Below are 21,242 nucleotides of genomic sequence, written 5' to 3'. Positions count from 1 at the left end.
CTAGTGACAACAGGGAGTTTCCCTGAACCTGTGTGGAGCTCAGCACCGCAGTGATCAGCTGCTCCGAACGGAATTCTCCTTTAATTGAATCATAAAGTCCTTTTTACCCAAACAATGAGAAAAAAACTGTCGCATTGTCATAAATATCCACATCTGTGAAGGTTGCGCGCGTGCTTCACACACACACTTACACGCGCACATCCTGTCTCTCTCTCTCTCTCTCTCTCTCTCTCTCTCTCACACACACACACACACACACACACACACACACACACACACACACACACACACACACACACACACACACACACCACGCCCCCTCCTGTCGGGAACACCCTGGCTGTGGATCTCTGCCTTCAGACGGTGCTGAGGCGCACCAACACGTACACACGGGCCGCTATCCCTCCTCCCCCGGTCTGACTCCACGGACTGCCCCGCTCCCCTCCTGTCGGAACCCCCCCGCCCGCTGTCCGCAGCCACCAGGTAAGGCACCACTCTGCAGGTCAGCCGACAAGACTCAAACACCAAACCGTGTTTTCTCTGGCATCTGGCTCATATGGTCAGCTCCAGCCGCTCGTTTTCAGTTCCTGATATTTTGTTTCCTATTTTGTTATGGGGCCGAGGAAGTGGGACTGTCCGTCCATCATCACGACCTCAGAGGACTGAGATCATCAGTGGGACCAGACAGCCCACTTCCCATCCAAAGTTAGGCGCGTTTGGGCAGGTGCAATGCAGCAAAAAAGCTCTTTTACTTGATTCCTGTCGCCTCCGCTGGTTCCGACGGTAGATTTTCCTTCACGTTAATGAAATAACCTGAGAATATGTAGCATAACTTCCTATAACCGACTGAAGAAATATTAAACAAGGCATGAAATAGATGAAAAACAGGTAGTGTATGGTTAGATCAAATGGCCAGCAGGTTTGGAAAGCAATGACCAGAAATGACCACTTTAATGTTCCTATAACAGGTGTATGGCTCCTGATAAATGCTGACCTTGTCCGTGAATTCAGCATCAGATCCCAGAGATGGCTAGTGTTTCTGAAAAGGTGTCAGAGGCACAGGGGTACAATTTTGGGATACTGTTAAATATTTGCAGGGTTGGTTGATTGTATGACACAATCTTCAGTTGACTCTGGTTGCACTGATGAAGAAACAATTTAACCTCATTCCAGTTTAGAGATAGTTTTTGCTTTAGATTACCAGAAATGTGGATTTGAGATATGAGATCCAGAGAGGGAGGTTTTGGACTGTATTTAAATATTTTTTAGGAATCCTCTGTTCAGGAACCAGAAAACATGACTGGTTTGATCATTATTTCACCAAAGAAATCTAGGTACGGATTACTAATGCATGTAAATGCTGTATAAATGAACACTGTAAGTATATTATTGGAATAAGGATCATTTTAAGAGTATCATCCACAATCCAGCATTGTATACATTTGAAAGGAAAGTGGATGCAAGAAATTATTTAATGTTTGGGAACGTTGTTTGTGTAACGCTGCCCTCTCTTGGCAGGAACTCAAATTATTTAATTTTTATGACTAAAACTAAATCCTTTAAAATGTTCTGCTAGTCAAGTTTTTTTTTTTTTTTTTTTGTTTCATTTAGCTGTATTCAATCTTATGTTGTCTTACTTTTTAAGTTTACCCCTCAGGTCAAACCATGTTTTTTTTCTTATTGATGTAGATGTTGAGCATCAAGTGTTGACATGCAGCCAGTTTTAGCAGCCAGAGTAGTGTTGAAATAGAAAATAAAAAGTCTATTTGAATTCCCCAAGTGGCTATTATACCTGCCAGACTGGACTGGCAGCAGGACACAGTGACTGCAGTCAACATTTAGCTGATATTATTTTTCAGCAATGTCCATTTGTTTAAGCCTAGAAACATATATATATATATATATATATATATATATATATATATATATATATATATATATATATATATCTTATAGAGAAACAAACAATGCCAAGTAAATATGTAAGAAATCCTGCCATACTGTAATTTGTCATAGTGATGGTCCTCTAATTTTCTTCATTTGGCTTCTATAAGAAATAGATACAGTTTCTGCTGAGGCTTTCTTTTATCATAGTCACAAGAACGCCTCCCTAATGATAATGAGCCTTTACACAGGACTCAGGCTGGAGGCAAGAGGGAAATAAATGAGTGAATAAAGGGGAAGAGAAGACAGCCAATGTAGGGATTCCCTGATTTCTCTGCACGCAGGCAGCATGGCTCATCCAGCAGAGCAGAAAGAAACCCTGGGGAGTGCAGTCACACAGCATTAAAGGTCTGCGTCTCCAAGATGTGGCAAGAGATGTGCCTTTGCATGCATGTGTCTGTGTGCACATACATTCAGACTTACACATATAGTGGCAGACATTTCAGAACTAGCTGATTGTGTCAGAGTGATACTGTGTCCTACAAACCCCAGACTCTATATATGCATATCTGGTTATAACTAATTTGAATTCAGAGTGTGACAATTTGGCATTTTAGTAGCTGTGGAAAGAAAGAAAGAAAGAAAGAAAGAAAGAAAGAAAGAAAGAAAGAAAGAAAGAAAGAAAGAAAGAATAAAGATAATAACCTAAAAATAAATTAATTTAATTTCAACAAAAACTACATTTGCACTCAACACAAAACTGAGATAAAACAGAGCAACTGTGAACTACATGGCTTTAACAAGATAGTAGTTTTTGCTTCTGACAGGGTCGTGATAGTGTTTGATGCGGCTGCTTACAGAGCAGATACAAGATCTTAGATCCACTGTTTGCCATTTGATGTAAAAGTCTGTATAATGCCCTGCAGTGCTTTCCTCTATTTGCACTGTCCATGGGGGGAAATATGGTGTATTTGATGATTTATAAGGTTTATTTAACTGAAATGGTTTTAAAAATGGAAACATGACTTTTCTGTTATAGTTTCAGTTTTTTATGCAAGTGAATGAAGATGATTATGGATATCACATTTAAAATAATCAAACAATTAGCAACAGGGTTAATTGTAATTAAATTTAAATGTAAGTTTAGAATGATACCAAATGAAAACAGCCAATCAAATCTTGATTTAAAGATCAGATTTATTTTGCAGTTACATTTAATCCTTCCAATCACACATTAACAAAGCTAAAAAAATATATCTTCTTTTAAACCCAGTTCAGATATCTGTTGGGCCTTTTCTGTGTGGAGTTTGCATGTTCTTCCCACGCATGCAGGGGTTCTCTCTAGGTACTCTACAGTCCAAAAACATGCACTCAAGGAATGAGTGTCAGCATGGTTGCTTGTCTGTGTATTGGCCCTGTGATGGGCTGCTGACCCCCTGGAGTGTACCTCCAGCAGCTGTTATAAGCTTAAGCACCGCAGCAACTCTGATTTAGATTAAGTGGGTATCAAAAATGGAAGGATAGAACAACTAGGTATTTTTAGTTTTCCGAAAACCCTGAAAACTTTAAACTGCTTCCTTTGTATTTCTTGTTGTTATGGAGCAGTTGTTGGCAATCATTTATTTATCTATCTATTGATTAATTTATTTATCTAGTATTTTTTTCTTTAACCTTTTCCTGTCCAGCACCACGACAGCAGAAGGATGATCTGGTTGCCGCGCTGTACCAAACAAATTTGCATTGCCAAGAGGAGTTTTATGGATATAATTAAGATGAATCTTTATGGATAAAGGGCCATCCTATGACCTCTGTAAAACATTGCAGACAATCATCAGGAGCATCTGTAGGAAGACAAACTACAAGTATTTGCATGTGTGTGTTTCCAAGATATGAGGGAAGAGTTGTGTTAAGTGGTCGTGCAAATACAACCGCGCTTCCTCCAAGAATCAGAAGCAGACAGAGAGGCAAGCTTTAAAGTGAATCAGTGCACTGTTCACTTCCCGATAGTCTCACAGTGAGCTGAGATTCGCATGCATAGGCCGTGGTACATGAATATTATCTTATTCGTGCATGATTGCACCCAAATTAAATCTGCTGATATTCTGAACCTCTGCATCAAAGCTAATTAGTCCACTAAATTTATTTTTTTTTTTTTTCTTTTTTGGTGTTGTGTGTGTTTTTGTGTGTGTTTTTTTGTGTGTGCACGTGTGTGTGCACGTGTGTGTTGGGGGGGGGGGGGGGGGGGGGGGGCTAAAGCCACTTCGGCCTCAAAGATATATCACACCCCCGTTCAAGCAGAGCAGCTGCAAGGCAATCAGTAGGAAACCTGTCCACACAATAGTCCTGCACATGTGGGAGGGGGAAAAAGCTCAAAAGCATAAATGTAATTTGGAAGCAGTGCTGAGAGAAATGGTTCGGTTGAGTAATAGATTGCTGGGAGTGACATCAGGGGGTGTTGCCTCTCTTTTGCACTCCCTAAACCTTAAATGTGAGGACACATGCCTTTGTGGGTGCACTGTGCTGTTGATGTTAAACTAAACCTCTGCAGGATGGTAGGATAGGATGATGAGACACTTCAGTCTAAACACAGTGTGGATGAATACACATAAATAAAATAATAATAAATAAAAATAATAACCCCCTTTGTCTAAAAATATGTCATAATTTAGGTTTTTCACTGCATCTTGCATGTTGACCAGGATTTGCTGCGTGGAGTCAACACAGCTCAGTAAACATCAAACACATTCATTAATTAGATTCTTTGTCATGCAGTTATACTGTATTTAATCAATTATTACATTTGAAAGATTAGTGAACGCTATGGTGGCATCATTGGATGTGAAAATTAATTGAAAATGTATCACATGTTTATGCATTTAAAGTAGAGCCGACCTATATTGATTTTTTTAGCTTGATGCCAATTCCATTATTTGGCAGAAGAAAATTCAGATAACTGATCAATTAATTTAAAAAAAAAAAAACCATGAATTGAATAACTTTTATTTATTTTAGTTTTAATTTTCAATTTGGATTTTTCTTTCTATGGAGTATGTATTAATATATCTACAGTCACAAATAGTCTGGCATTTACTCCACAACAACACACACTGTAAGTTGCTGGTACAGCCCGAGTCTCGTTCTAGTACTTTCAAAGTAAAACTAAAAGTGACATGACATATGACAGTAGCTGAAGACTGGCAGTAACATTCATCTTTCTAACTTTTCCTATCCAATCATATCGCTCCTCTAATGCGTCTCAACACGCAGCTGAAAGGTCATTCTGTACTGTCTAATATTTTGCTAATATTTTGCTAATATTTTGCTAATGCTATGCTAGGTTGCTATGCAATAACAGCAGTGTTATTGCTAACACAGACAGGCAGCTAGGTTAGCACAACTTTAGCAATCCAACGTAAGCTCGACCGAAGCAATGGAGCACGAGCTCCGTCTAGTGGACAAATGGCACAACAACATCATTCCGCACGACTTCTATACTTAAAGTCTTTTACTGTTTTATGAGAAATTAGGAATATCTGTGTTTTATTGGCAAAACTCCAGCCGATTCTGATCATTTTGGAAAGGGTTGTAATCTCAATTTGCCAACTGTAATTTAAAGCACAGCAAAAAATGAATAGTGCAATTAACCTGTGAAGTTACGTATGATGATGATGATGATGATTGTCTGGGGACAGAAAACAAGAAAAAAAACAAACAAAAAAGGTATGTTATATACCTATTTGAAGGAGTATTATTCAAAATCTACAATATGGTTACACTACCATGTGAATCCTGTTTTATACTGTAACCTGCAAGTTAAGGTCACTGTAGTCAGCTTATTAATCCATATGAATCCATAACAAAATGTCAACCATAACTTAAAAACAAATATTATTAAATTCCTAAATGCTTAAGGTGGTGCAAGATGTTGAAAATTTGAATAAAAAATCTAGTTAGCATAGCTTAGCAACAAAAAAAGTAAAATGGGTTGGTTAAAAGGCAGCTAAATTCAGGTATGTGCTACAAAGATGCAGTACAGAACTTTTATAGATTTTCTCAGTGACATGCCTTATTGACGGCTAATTTAGCTTTCATCTTGCGTCCTACTTAGCAGCTGTCCCCACAATGCCGAACTGCAGTAAAGTAGTTTAGCAATCCACCCTTTTATCCCCACGAAACTGGGGCTTAGCCTCTATGAAACTGATCCTGTCTGAAACCAGGTACCAAGATGGATAGGTTTGAGACCTACAACAGCATAACCGTACCACTAGGGGATGTGACGTCAGTGTGTTGAACATGTGGCAAACACAACAATAATGGTGTCCGTGACCAACTGTGTTGTGGTGCTGCTCCAGACAGTCCTGGCTTGTGTACAGCATTTGCACCAAAATTCACTGTTTTTACAACACAGTATTGCGCTACTGTACCATCAACAGTGGGAGCAGGCGGTTTTGTCATTATCTGCGCATGTGTTACGTCTTGTTCTAGTTTTGAAGTGTTACTCTTTAATCATCATAGTGCCCCCAGAGCCTTGTAGTATGTACTACATCAGTTTCGTGGGGATGGTGAAGCCTTTCTCCTGCTTTTTACCATAATTTTCACACCTGAACCATGTGGACATAGCCTTAAACTGTGAGCTCTTTCCAGTCCTTATAAGACAGTCTTGTCGTGACTCTTGTCTTATGTCTTTTTCTCTCTTGCTTTTCCTCTCTTCCTCCAATAATGTCTTCTTGCTTTTCTTTACTGGATGAGCCACAGTGCACATTCAAAATGGCCAGTGTGTCTAAATCCACTTGCTATCATGTGATGCGGTGTGTAAAGAAAAAGTCAGCTGCAACGTCACACAGCATCCCAGATGAAAAAGTTATGGTTTCTCAGTCTCAGGACGTTTTAAGGTCTGAAAGTTGCAGAGTCTGTTATGGTGGGGTGTGTAAGTTTGAATTACTCTGATCCAAATCTTACCTTATAATTGCTACCAGTGATTATGTCCTTGATAAAAAATGAATTACCTCTGACTGAAAAAAATATAAGAAAGAACCAGTCTTTTTAATGGAACAGCTCCTCGATATCCGGCTCCCTTCAAAGAGCCCTAAATACCATCTCTACTTTCTGCTAATACCACTTGCTGTTGCTTGCCCTCTTTCTGCTGTACTTCAGCTCTGCCTTCATAACTCCTCCCCCTCAGAGGAGATTGTAAAGCACACAAAGGCTAATAACCACAGTAGCTCAGGAAGTAAATATTGGCAAGAGACTCCTCTTGGTTGTTTTCAGGCAGTGGATTCTTGAAATCTGCATAAGGATCACTAAAAGGGGCAAGATAAAATATTGTTTTCAGATTGCCAATTACTGAGCATAGTTACACTTTATGAATTTGTGTGTGTGTGTGTGTGTGTGTGTGTGTGTGTGTGTGTGTGTGTGTGTGTGTGTTGGGGGGGTATCTGCCTCTCTACCATATTGCAGATTTTCTTTCTCTTTAATTCAGTGAGCTAGCTAACAAGTTAGCATAGAACAGATTAAAAAAGTTTTTGTTAGATGGTTATTACTGGTTAGATGTTATTACTTAGGGATTATGGTTGAGTTCAATTAGTTAAAAAGTGATTTATCAGTTTTAGTTTACAATGAATGGAAGCATGTTTACTACTTTCCTTCAGTGGTTCCCAATCGTATTTCCTGGAGACCTACTTAATGCAACTACTAAAAAGCTATGACACCAGCTTTACAATGTTCTTTTTCACTTCAGTAATAAGATTATGTTTTCATTTACTATTTGGTGGAAGTATTTTTCTCAAGATTCTTGCATCCTCCATATAGCAGCCTCTATCTTGCTTTGAAAGCAGGCAAATTGTTTTAAAACATAACTACTTTGAGGTCGCTCTTCCTAACTACAAATCGATAAAGCACAATTGTAGCACTTATCAACCACAATGAAGCTGAACAAAGCCTCTTAAGCTTTTAAAAAACCTTTTTGAAAGTTGTTCCACGTAAAGAGCCAATTATAAATTGTTGAGCATCTTTGAACTTTAAAAAGACCCTTTTCGTCTACATGTAAGGATTCAGTAATTATGTCTGAGTGCGATGAAACATAGATCAGGATGCCCTTTCTGTCAAAAGAACCTATCCTCTCCATTTTGTTTGCTGCTTTCTGATTATTTTATAGGTGAAATTGTTTTGCCTCAGTCTGGATTTGTATTCAGTGTGTTGGATTCTGAGACGGGCATGTAGAGCTGACAGTGTTCATTTTATATGAATGAATATTGCAGCCTCATGAAATTTTCACAGCAACATAATCTCCAGCAAAGTAACTCAAATGATTTCTGAACCGGTCTGGAAAATGGTTAAAACTTAAAAGGTGCTCCAAGCCTTTCTGGCTAAACCAGCAGTTTGTCTTTGAAGACTTTATTCATTGATTCATTCAGTCTTTGAGGCTCAGCAAGCCCAGACTATTAATACTAGATGTCATTGTATGTGTGTCTCCTTGATGTTGCAATGAAACAGAAATAACACAAGGTTAATTATTTTTTAAAAAGAAATCAATTAGCATCCTCTTAGCTTAAAAATATCACATGCAATTTAGCTGTGACTGTGATTAATTCTAACACCGCTCTGAGCACAAATATTCAGAGGACTGGCTTCCCTCCATTAGCTGGTAGTGTCTTGAAAAGATGAAGTGCAGCACAATGTGGCAAGAGTAGAGTGCTATGAAATATTCAGCCATGTTAGTAAAAGGAGATGGAGCCGGTTATAACCCGAAGGTCTCTTTCTCTCTGGCAGTAAAGAAGCAGCAACGACAGCAGAGGCCAGGACTGAAACTAGGTTAATAAGATCCCGTCTTTGTCTAAAGAGCTCTCATCTTTAAGTGCTCATACAGTAGAGGCGCTGAAAGCATGTCTAACAAACAAGAGTAACTTTTTGAAAACATCTGAAAGACTGGAGACAAAACTTTTGAAAACCATTCATCCCATAAAGGTCTAGTTTTTCAGGGTTATGCTGCCTGTCAGTACAATTTCAGATTCTCTGTAAATGTTTGTTTTCCAACAAACAGACTTCTAACACTTCAGCCATCTTTTAGTTTGTATCTTGGACCTAAACAGTGCCAACTGTGTGGAGCAGACAGCAGACTGTGGCTTCAAATCTGGCTCCATTTTACTGCTGGTTTGGCAGAATAAATCTCCCTGTTTTACTCTGCAAACGTGGGAAGGGCTGATTATACTGGAGATTGAAGGTGCAAAGGTCAGTGCTTGTCTTTGGCGTCTCCGTCATTGGCCACATGGAGCCCTTGTCCTGTGTGTAATTAATCAAATGAACACACAAAAAAGCTGATTTATTGAGAGCACTGAATGCAAATAAAGTGGATCATTATTTTGATTTGTGTCAGAGGTCTCTGTCAGTTTAGAAAATAACCATCTCAACTAAACTATTTACCACAATGAAATGCTTGCAATAAGAATATTAATAAATCGGATGATTTCCTGATTGAGTTCACTACATATACGGTTATTGAGAGCTCCGCATTTGACCACTGAAATCTTTTTGTTGTTTTGTTTTATTGATATTGACAGAAACATAATGACAATGAGCCCATGTTCAAGTTTTTATTGGTCACATGTGAAGTTATACATATTTAATGGGCAGTGAAATGTCTATATGCCCACTGATTAAGAAAGTGCAGGACCATGATTAGAGGATGTTAAAAAGAATAACACAAGATAGAATAATCCAAACACAGAAATGCCTCTCATGCAGCAGTGATAACAGTGTGCTGAGAAGAAGACTTTTTAGTGGCTATGTTTTATATTTATCTCACATACTGTTTTATTTTAAGGTATTCAGGGACTTAAAAAAAAAGCTTTCAAGGTCGGAAGCTCGAACATGATTTTACATAGTTACTAAGCGCCTGGTTTAATTGCATCTTCCCTTGAAGTTTAGATAGGCTTCATCTCCTTGCCAGTGTTTTATTCCTCAGTCGTCATTCGTAACACAACAAGACAACCGTCCAATCAATCTCTTTGCTCTCTCCAGTTTTGCACTTTCTCTACTGGTTTGTTTGAATAAGCAGCAGCCTTTTAGCCGAGCCCACGCTGCCCTTTCCTCTTAATTAGCGAGGAAAATCACAACAAGCAATGGCAACAAGCAGGATTCAGACAAAAGCCATACCTGAAAGTTCAGTGAAGGTTAAAAGAATGACGAGAGGAGTGTGGGGAGTACAAGAAAGGAAAACTAAAGGGGAAGGTTTGAAAACTATTTTCAGGGGCAATGACAATGCTTGTTTGTTTTTCCTATTTTCTGCCCCATTAAGCCTGCCAGGGAAGTGTGGAGGCTGCAGGCTTGATAGGCCAGTTCAGAAGAAGACTCCACTGAGAGCTGTAATGTTACAGCAGCTGTGACATGTGAACTTCAAGACCATACAGGAAGCATTTTAATTGTTAGTCATGAAAATTGAGGTTTGTGAGCTAAAACTGGCTTTGAGAAGCAATGATTATAGAAATAAATTTCACAGGTGTTCTTTTAAATCTGATTGTACTTTCACTGCCTGATTGATTGAAGTTATGATAAATGTAAGTAAGATGTGTTTCTAAGCAGTTTTAATGGATGACTTTCCTATTTATTTAGATTAAATTGAGCTCCCAGGCAGCATATTCAGATGATGTAACACCACAATAAGCAGTGTGTGGTGCCATTTTGGATAAATGAAAATTGAATATAGGAGTGTTTATACCTTTTCCAAGCAGTTACGTGTGACACCTGCCTTCATGTTCATGTAGATGTAGATAACGAACACATTATTAGCTAAGAAGCTAAGAAGAAATCCACTCTTGCTTATCTACAAAGGTGGGCATATAATCATGACTACATTATGCATCTATCATTTTAAAAAAACCTACTGCTGGGCTGAAGTCTCAGATTGTATTTGATATAAAAAGCAGCAAACTTCCATCAGTGCTTGTCAAACTGTGTGGAGACCAGACAGTAAACCTGTTAGTGGATTTAGCTCTCTCATGTTTTCTTTTGTAGCCACCACACAGCTCTTTCTGTCAAATTGTGTGTACAAATGAGTGCAACATTATGAAAGACTTTGAAGTGAGGCTGGTAGAAAGTGTGTGCTGGTTTCCCTATGTCTTTCCCGTCTCTCTGACAGTCGTCTTTCCACAACAGCTACACTTACCTTCAGATGTGTGAGCTGTTTTGATTCCTTTGTCTTGTGCACTATTCATGCTCAGGTAAAGCATGAAAACTTGTAGACATCCTATTAAGACATCAGATCACAAAGATTGACGAATATGTCTTGTTTTTGCTTCAACCTGACATCATCTTCTTCCCTGCAGACAACAAGCCAAACCTGGCTTGTTGTCTGCAGGGAAGACTGCTTGTTACCTTTATGTGTCACGCTTGATGCATGTTATTCATATCAGTGTGTAATGTCTCCTCATTACTTTTTAACTAACCAAATAATTAAGGTTTAAAATTGGATTCTGATTGACAAATCAGGATGTGCTGTGTTTTAGAATAGTCAAGCAGAGCCTTCAGAGGATGAGGAGAGCTGACGGCTATTCACGCTGCCAGCTAGTCCATGCTGATTGGCAGTGACATGAACAGTGAGCCTGACAGGCCTTCAGACTGAGAGAGAGAGAGGGTCATTAGTGCACTGCACTGGTGCAGATATGCTATCTGCCCTGAGGTGTTGTGTATGTGTATGTGTGTGAATCTGTCAAAAACAGACAAAGCAAGAGTGTGGAAAAAAAAAGAGACGGTCAGAAAAGTCACAGCTTAAATGAAGGACAGGGATACTTTCCAGTCAAATAAACATGTCATGTGTTATAAAATGGAAAATAGAGCAAACACTAACTCCAGCCCCCTCACCCGAACCAACTTGGCTGTTCTCCCGGAGATGTCTCTAAGTCCCCTCCAGCTTGTCAGGTCTCATCTTTAGCTTTCTGCAAAGACGATGGCTGCCTATTGATTACACCTTGCTGTGAATGCAGGCCCACATGCAATTACAGGAAGTGGATTACATCCAGAAAGATGTGCTGCAGAGATAGCAGGATAAATCTTTTTGGCCTCATTTCCTATAAATTGAGATAAGTAGGATAAGTTGAAAACCATGCTGATTGTGATATCGGTCAGTCTTCACATTACAAGGCTTGAAAAGAAATTGTGTTTTTTCTTTGATCTTTGGAAAGACAACTTTTGCTCTTTAATAGCCAAATCCCAATTCACTCTCTACCTCCCTTCTTTTTTCATTGCTGCAGGTAGAATACGCTCCCCTTTCATTTTCAAGATCAAGAAGTAGTTATCTAGCCTTTCAAAAAGCTCCCAACACCCCAGATGAAGGACCAGATGATCACTACTCCTTGATCTCTTAAAGAAAAGGGACACTTTACCCCTCAAAATGGAGGTATAGGATCAAATGTTTGGTCCAAGCTGGGATAGACAGATTTGTTTGACACAAGAACTTTATACTTGCACTAATACTGTTATTTGAAACAAGCAAATGAGTTCATATCTGTCCACATCACATTTTGCTACCATGACACTACTGAGGATAAATTCTTTGCAAAGTTTTATATAAATGCATCACAAAAAAGAAAAAAAATATTCTTCCACTAACTAATTGGAGAAATTTAGTATTTTCCACCTTCTTTGTTGTGGTTTGCTCCTCTTATTAATATTTTACTGGCTGCATCACACAGCTGTTGAACAGCAAAGTCTGGCTGGTGAAGATGGGGGAGCATCCACTACCAAACAGCTAGATACAATCTTGTTTTTTGTCTCTTTGTTTGTTGATTTTCTTTCTTTCTTTTTTTTTTTTTTTTTTTTACACATTTAAATAAACCAACATTCAACCCCCTTTGCAACAAATTCTACCAATAAAGATGTAATACTTGAGTAACACAAACTGTGATAAATAAAAACACCAGTGCATGTTTTTTGTTGAAGAAGTAAGCACTCACTGCTTTGTTGGCCTCAGAAGTTAGCAAATGTTTTTTATTACCTACCTTTCAAAATTAAAAATGTATTAGCCACTCTTTCAGCAAGATGATAAATTATTGTGTTAAATATAATGACTATTTTACATTTTCCTTCAGCACGTATGTGAGATTCTAAAGAATTTTTTGACTCTGCCTCTTCATAACCCTTCATTACTTCTTTGGTGAGGATGGTTTCTCAGTAGAAAGGTCCAGCTCCGGTTCAGATTGAAACTTCAAGCTAATGACTGAAGAAGTTTATTCTACCGTTACTGTCTGGGTAAATGGTAAAAATGGCTTAATCTGGGTTAACCATCTTTGATTTATCTTCCCAGAGCACATTATTTCAAAGGATTTACTCATTGCTTCTAAAAAAATAATGTTATATTTGGTGAAAGTAGAGCCTCTTTCAATAAATAGGTTGCGATTCTTATCTGCCTTGTCACTTGATCTTAGCTTTATGGATTTGAAGGTGTGATAAATGTAATGTAGACCTTGTTTCTTTCCCAGTGGGATGGATTTGTTTTAATATTTATTTAAAATAAGAAAATGACTGCAAATTGTCCATTTTATTTGTTGGTATTTCAAAATAGGTCAAACATTTCCTAGTGAAACAGCAGTTTTAGCGCACGAGACTGAGTTTTTTCCACAGCTTAATTCTGTTCTTATGTTAGCAGCTGCAAAGATTTTCATTCTGAAAACTGATGAGTGATCAAATGACTGCAGAACAGGTAGCTTTGGAGGTTGAAATGGTGTTTATTGAAAATGTAGCACAAACTCAAATAAATCTAGGTGTGATTACCTTGAAGGAGATTCCAGTATTTGTTGCACTTTCAGGCAGGTTTGATGTATTGGTACTTCCACAAAAATCCTATTCTGTTACTCGAATCTGTGACCTGGATTTCAAACAAAAACCCACACTTTGAAGTGACCCTGAATTGACACACCTTGTATGTATAGGTCAGAAACAGTATCTCCAATATAGCACAAATACGGCATACAAATATTCGATGGTTGGTGATTAAAGACATTTGAATAAATTGGTACCTAACACATCGACTGTACATGAAGCCAGGAAGCCGGTTGCTTGTTGAAGTGGAAAACACAGCAATGTGATATATGCTCTGGTATCAGCTTTGACATCGGCGTTAACACCTGTGAATTGCATTAATATTGACCTCTGTTTATAAATAATTAACTTTGTCTAAACACAGAGGAAGCCTGCCATTGTGTATGTGTATGAAACCACGTGTTATCTGAAGAAGGTTTGATTCTGAGTCAGACAACCTGCTGTTTAATGGTCATCAGAGGCACATTCTGTCTTTCGCCATCACCGGTGGCTGATATCTGTGTAGCATTAATGATTCAGCATCCTGTGAATCACCAGAGGGGGATGTAGGGGCTGTACATTAAACAAAACAGTACAGCGCAGAGCAATCTACCACTTCCAACCTGAAGACAATCGTCCATATCGAATGGCGGTTAACTAATGCAGCCCTTTGATACTCTGAACAGGCAGTATATATAATTTGTTAATGATCTGAACTCACTGACCTTTATAGCCACATCTTTGTGCACAGTGTTGTGTTTTAAATCCTTAAACCTTTAAGACAAATGTTTGAGATGCTGTTTAGAAAATCTTTAACCTCCAATGGAGACAAGTAATCTGCAGATGCTGGGTGATTTATTTTTATTAAAGCTGCTTCCTGAAAAGACCTGAAATGAATCTCGTTGCGATGGCAAGGCTAAAGCTGAATAAGAACCTGAATTTGTAGTTTAAAAAGGCTGAGGTGACCCACATTTCTGCAGAAGCACGCCACACTACGTAATGTCTCCCCATAGTTAAAATTATTTTAGGAGAGAGAGGAAAAGAGGAAAAAGATATGTGTTTATTTTTTTGTTTGTTTGTTTTTTTTGTTTGTTTTTTTGTTTGTTTTTTTTTTGCCATATTTGCAGAAGCAAAAGGTGAATGAATAGAGGAATTTGCTGCTTTACTATTGACAAAGAAACAAGCTGAACATGTGCAGGATGTAGAAAAATAGGTTTTCACTGATGTTTGTTGGCCTGGAGTTGTTGCATTATTGTTATTTTTTGTATTGCAGAAAAATTCTTTAATTCTGGAGATTTCTGTTTTGAATGACCTGCTGTATTTTTTAACAATGACTTATGTGATTTGCTGCTATCAGTGTACAGATTATTATAGAAGGTCAGGTCAGTGACTTTATGATGCTTCTTCTTACATACCTTTTTTTCTTTACACCCTTTTTGTCCTAGTGAAGAGTGGTAACTATTAACAACATCATAATGTCAATGTACATCCACATCATCACGTCCTGACAGGAGTGCAAACTTCATCAGTAGTATGAAGGGAGTCATATAATAGTGAAAAATTTATGAGGGAAATTTATTTATTTATTTATTTATTTATTTATTTTATGCGTGTATTTTATGATGTGTCAGGGGATCACATTGATTAAACCAACAACTGAGAACTGGGTCTATTGTAAAATCTTTAAACCTAGTTGATTTTTCTCTATTTACCTATCTTGAATCTTTCCAGTGATGCCTCCTCCTATACTTGAATGCTAGTAAGTTGTGTGGATGCTTGAAATAACTCCTGCATTATTAATATTATTGGGAGTTTTGTGGTGGCAGAAGGAGGATAAACGAGGGCAGTGCTTATTTAATAATGTGAGCTATTGTATTTCCCAATGCACATAAGTGGAAGTCAAAGATTTAGCAACCTTGTATATATTCCATATTATTTTATAAAAAGTGCATTGTCCTCTGTCCACATTCAAATCAGCATGAGTTTTTATGACTTCAAAAATTAAATTGCATTTAGGATGATAAAACTCAATACAGTTTTCTTGGGGGGGGGGGGGGGGGGGGTTGTCCTATTACATGATCATCACTGGCCAAGAAGCACTCCGTGCTAAAAGTTTAGACAATCATTTTTTGGACATCAGACAAACTTTCCTTGTAAATGAAGCTCCAGCGCAACAGTTAAATGGGCAATGTTGTCACATCCTTTTTTTTAATCAAGCAATTATAATGTGATTAGCATTCATTGACTTTTTTGTGTTTTACTTTGGAAAAATGAAAAATTCTCATCTTACCATAATTTCAAGTTGATCACAAACAGTAGTTATGCATATAACAATAGTGTATAAAGCTTTTTCAATAAAGAAAACATAAAAAAGACAGCAGACATGTCATTTAAAGCCTGAGGAAGCTGCTTCGATCCAAAGCCAAACATCTCCTTGTGTGCGATGTACAAACCTGGACTGCTTTGTCAGATGGGAAATTAAATTAGTCATCTCACAATAATTTCCCCTTAAAGCTATCTACAACAGAAGGCTTTTCAGCAAATAACTGAAAGACTGGAGTTCTTCTGATAGCACTGTGTCTCTTTGCTCTTATTTTATTTCAAGGTTGTAATTTTCTGTTCAGTCTTCCCTAAATGTTTATTAATTACTATATTTTCTGTTCATCCCATACTCATTTTTCACTCATGTATATTTTGCTTCCTGGCAGCTGCAGCTCACCTGTGGTCTTTAATTGGCAGATTTATTTTGTTGTCTGTAAGCTCGGCCACCTGGAGAAAACACCACACTGACAGCTGGTAAAAGGCCAGTGAGTTACTAAACACCAGCAAAAACTGCAGTGTGCCTTTGTGGCCAGATGTCCCTGATACAGCACAGACTCATTAGCAAATTATCCATTTGATGCTTAAACAACATGAATTGTGATCGGTGGAAAAAATTAGGGAAACTATGAGTCATTATGAATGACGTTATTAGTGCAAAGCTGAGCAGGCAGTGTGTGTCCTCCACTCATGCCAAAGTTTTACAGCCTCCACATTCATGTTTACTCAGGGCAGAGTGAACAGCAGTGGGAATGTGTGCTGTGTGTACTCAGGGAGGGCTGCATCAGGACACCACTCCTACATCAACACACACACACACAGACTCACAGTTCCACTTTCGTATGATAGCACCTCAGACAAATATTAGTTTCACTTTACCGATATTGTTGACCGAGTTAGTCATGTGTGACAGGGGAATTATGTGGCTCCGGCCTCCAGGTTGACGTATGTTGTTCCAATCTGAATATTTACTTCCTGCTCTAAATTTTTACCAGCAAGTTATTTGGACGCCTTGGTAAAGATCTGCAAAGCTGACACGAGACAGAACATAAGAACACAGTACTTTTCAGGGAACAAAACAAGTATGACAAAAAAGTAAAGCTGTCTAAAACAGTTGAAGCACTCTGCATTATTATACTCAGTAAAAACATGAAATAGCCACTAAAATTTAATCTGTTGATTCAGTCCTACACACTTTTTTTTGTGCTACTCAATGCACAACATAGTTATCATGCCGATGTTTGTATGTGGCTCAATCACTGCTGTGCCTGAGTGCAGCTTTACAGAGCTGCTTTGCGGCTGCAAGCTATTTTAGTCTTGTTCCAGGAGAACTCACAGTGCTAGCTGAGAGAGGTGTATCTGTAGTCATAATCATGGATAATTTAAATGCAAAGGTATTCCTACCTTACATCTGCAATTTGAATGAAAAACATGCCTTTATTGGTACCAGAGAAGCAGGAGTTTAGATGAAAAAGCTTGAATTGCTGAAGTCATTATGTGCCACTGGCTGTTGTGATGATGTGTGCCAGTTCATTAGTGCTAATTCATGTAAAGTGGAGCGAAGAGGCAAGAGAAGAAAGGACAAGGATGAATGAAGACCGAGAGAGGCTGGTGTGAGTTAATGCAAATCCCTCCACTCCTTTCAGGTTTTATTCACCAACTTCTTTTACACAAGCTCTTCCTCACACTCTGGGGCTTCTATCTCCCTGTAAGTTTGTTTATCACTTTTAGATCCATGGCTAGTTTCACTGAGAGTTGGAAGAAGATGATTTTATTTATTTATTTTTTGCAAGTTATTCCCGGCAGTTTATTTGATCAGCCACTACAGCCTGATGGAGAATATTGTGATGAGTGTGGTTATTCAAAGCAGATTATTTCTCTGAATAGAGGCATCAGAGGTAATCAGAGTCACTCAGAATTTCCACAGCAGAGAAAGCAGAGACATCTTCATTGCTTTACATCATTCTGTGAATAGTTCATCTTGATTCAATATCAGGATTGCTAGCTCAGATGCTGCACATGGGGTTAATAGTGGTCTCCGCCTCTTCTTCATGTTCAAATGCCACTGTGTTAGAGCAAGACGCTGAGCTCTAAAATTCTTACACTTCGACCATACTAATAGCTCATTGTGGTTTGACGTGTCAACATAATGAGGCAACATTTGAAACAACTAAAGCAGAAGTAAAAAAAAAATCTTAACATCCGTTGATGCTGAAATAAAATGAACACATGCCTTATGCACTTTCTCTGACCTTTAAAATCTCTCAGGTCTACCCATGCATGAGAAAAAGAAACAGGCAGCAAATGGTATGAAAATGTTAACATAAATCAACTGTAAATTCTTAAATAAAACCACAAATCCAAAAAAAGTTGGGACACTAGGTAAAATATAAATAAAACCAAAACATAATAATTTGCAAATCTCATAAACTCATCTTTATTCCCAATGGAACATATGGCACTTTTTCTGTCCCCGTCGGTCAGGTTCAGCAAAATTACATAGATTCCATAATTTAAAGTAAATAAGAGTAAATAAATCAGATTATCAAGAGGAGCCTTATACCCATAAACCTCCCTTTGGCAAAGCTAATTTGTTCAGCACAACACAGCAACCAGACTATTATTCGGCTTGCTATGATGCTGGCCAGCTCACCACCCAGACCCTTCTCTTGTGAAGCTATGCTGTTTTGATGGATGCAGTATGTTGTTTAGGGTTGTCTGACACACCTCAACGGGGATGTTGCCTTTTGGCTGTGCCCAATTAATTAAATTCATAAAAGATCATTTTAAAAATTCACCAAAGTTCATTTTTGGTTTAGTAGACCAATAAGTAAACTGGCATCCAATATTAATTAAATGGATTTAACTGAAAATAATTGTGGTTTGTGTTTTTGTTCAGTTAGGAATTAAATTTATTCTAGCTGAACTCAAATGTTTTCACCAAATTTTATGGCAATCCAACTAATAGTTGAAAATTAAAATATTTCAGAGTTACAATTATGAGCTTCATGGTGGCAAAATAGGAAAATAGAGATCACCACAGTATAAAATATTTTTCTTCTGGGTATCACTTTCTTTTTTCTTTTCTTAGAATTTTAAAGCAATTTTTACAGTAACAGTGGTAGTCTGACCATCATCCCCAGAGCTGTGTTTGCAGAGTTGCTAAAGCTATTCTTTAGAGCTACTCGAATGTTGCATAGCTGCACTGGTATGCTGGTGTGGAGATAATGAGTTGTCGTGACTTTCAGGGAAACATGGAGTTTTGCTAATGGAAGCAGAGAAATTAGGCTGCAATGCTGTTATTACCAGGGTTGTGATTTAATTGGGAGGTCATTAAGCTGCTCTGGAGCTTCAAATGTCTACCAATTACCTGCACTTTCTTATCCTGAAAACCATATTTTAATTCATGCCGTTTTCAGCTGTTCAAAACTGGAATATACCACTTTCATGTCTTTTCTTTTCTTTTTCTTTTCTTTTATTTTCTTTCCTTTTCTTTCAAACACATGTATGTTTGAGTAAAGCTACTTATGTCAGATATATGATATGGACTTTTCTTTCTGTCTTTATTTTGTCCAGGTTTCTTGCGAGTTGTCACCTCTTGCTGACTTCCTGAAGAATCTCAAAATTAGAAGGGACAACACTGGTGCAACACCAGAATCTTTACTAGTCACAAGTTCAAAGACAAAAGGAGCAACTAGACTGTCAGCAGGGCAGGACAGACCACATGAACATAATGTAGTTGCAGTTGACTGCCACTGCTGATTTTTCTGACTGATTGTGGATTGAGGGAACAATGGAGAAGGTTGGGGAGGATCTAAACCTCTCCTTTCTGCTGGAGCATGAAAGAGAAATGATCCTGAAGGTGCTGCAGAAAGACGAGAAGCTGAGGAAACGAGAGGAGAAGAGGATTAGGTGAGAGCATTATTTAAACTATTGTTCATCTCAGTCACTTGTTTTGACATCCTCTACTTCTTCTGCCTCCTTCTGCTTGACCCCAACAGGAAGCTCAAGAATGAGCTGCTGGAAATTAAACGAAAAGGTACCCGTCGGCCCCAAGAGCCCCCCGAGAGACAATGTGCTCGCTGTCTAAAGACTTTGGGTCTGATCTTTGATCGTGGAAACCTCTGCGAGGAGTGTCAGCTGCGTGTCTGCAGTGAATGTTGTGTTACAGCTGCCAGGTCGCGCCACTGGAGGTGTAATGTCTGTGCCAAGATCTCGTAAGTGTGATGCCTGCAGGGTTGTAGTGTGGTGCTTGAGGGGAGGGATGGACTCCAGATGTTTTTAGTAGATTAATAGCACCACATCTGTCTCCATTTGGATGTTGCAAACAAACCCCAAAACACTCATTTATCAGAACAAGCAGTCTCCAAACTTTTTTGAAAGGTACATAATTACAAATGTAGTGGGAAGTTTGTGGATACATTTAGTTTTATCTTGCTGAAAAATAAAACAAGCTCACAGCTGAGGTTCTCAAGGACTCAAAACATGCAGTATTTTTATATATAGCCACCATCAGTAAAAATCAAGTTTGAAAAAGTTTCTAAATATGTTAATATCTTCTTTTTTAATTTGCTGGACAGCATATTATGAGTGAAACAAGCTATCAGTACCATAACTCAGCATTTTCTCTTCTGCAAGGTGGGGATAATTAGCAAATTGTTGCTTTCCACAATACTGAAAAAAGCAGGAGAGTGTAGTTAGTTTAAGCTGTTTCATGGCCAAAGGGGTTCATTTTCAAGTAAAAAATAAGTCATATTAAATAACCAAGATTTATTTCAGTGGTCATGATCTTTTTCCATGATGGTTATTTTATCTTTAGATGTTTCCCAACACCATTTAATAGTTTTTCCTTAAAACTAGGGGCCAGCTGATATCTATTCTATGTGTATTTAAGTCATTTTCACATTACAGTTTTATTTTCCTGGTTGTGTCAGACTGTGTTTTGATTTATTGGAAATTCTCTGAGTCCTTTTTACTGTAATAATCTTTCCGTAGCTGCTCTTTCAGCTGAATATTGCATATATCATAAGTTACAATGGCAACCAAAAACTATGAGCTATTGTCTAAAGAAGAATAGCCATATAAGGACATTTTGAAGCTAAAATCTAAATTGTGAGCTAAATAAATGAATGAATCTAGGTTGTATACACCAAGCTGAAAATTGTGCAATTTTAATGCATAATACTTTAGTTCAGTAATAGTAGAAACTAGAGTTTCTAAGCTCCTCAGCTGCTTCCAATATTGTTAAA

At 38.0% G+C, this 21,242-nt stretch overlaps 1 protein-coding gene across 3 annotated transcripts in view; it reads left to right on the top strand.

Annotated features, from left to right (window-relative positions):
• The first annotated feature begins 378 nt into the window (after positions 1-378).
• Positions 379-21,242, top strand: part of sytl5 (synaptotagmin-like 5) — a 38,674-nt gene continuing 17,810 nt past the window's right edge. For all 3 annotated transcript variants that reach the window (XM_042002632.1, XM_042002633.1, XM_042002631.1), the window contains exons 1-3: positions 379-483; positions 19,570-19,905; positions 19,995-20,210. In XM_042002632.1, the coding sequence (XP_041858566.1) occupies positions 19,787-19,905; positions 19,995-20,210 (335 nt within the window). In that variant the 5' untranslated portion in view covers positions 379-483; positions 19,570-19,786. The remainder of the gene's footprint in view (positions 484-19,569; positions 19,906-19,994; positions 20,211-21,242) is intronic.

The sequence above is a fragment of the Melanotaenia boesemani genome, chromosome 12, assembly GCF_017639745.1.
Source record: "Melanotaenia boesemani isolate fMelBoe1 chromosome 12, fMelBoe1.pri, whole genome shotgun sequence".
Lineage (NCBI taxonomy): Eukaryota > Metazoa > Chordata > Actinopteri > Atheriniformes > Melanotaeniidae > Melanotaenia > Melanotaenia boesemani.
Note: the sequence above shows the minus strand (reverse complement) of the source record. Positions and strands in the feature narration are given on the sequence as shown.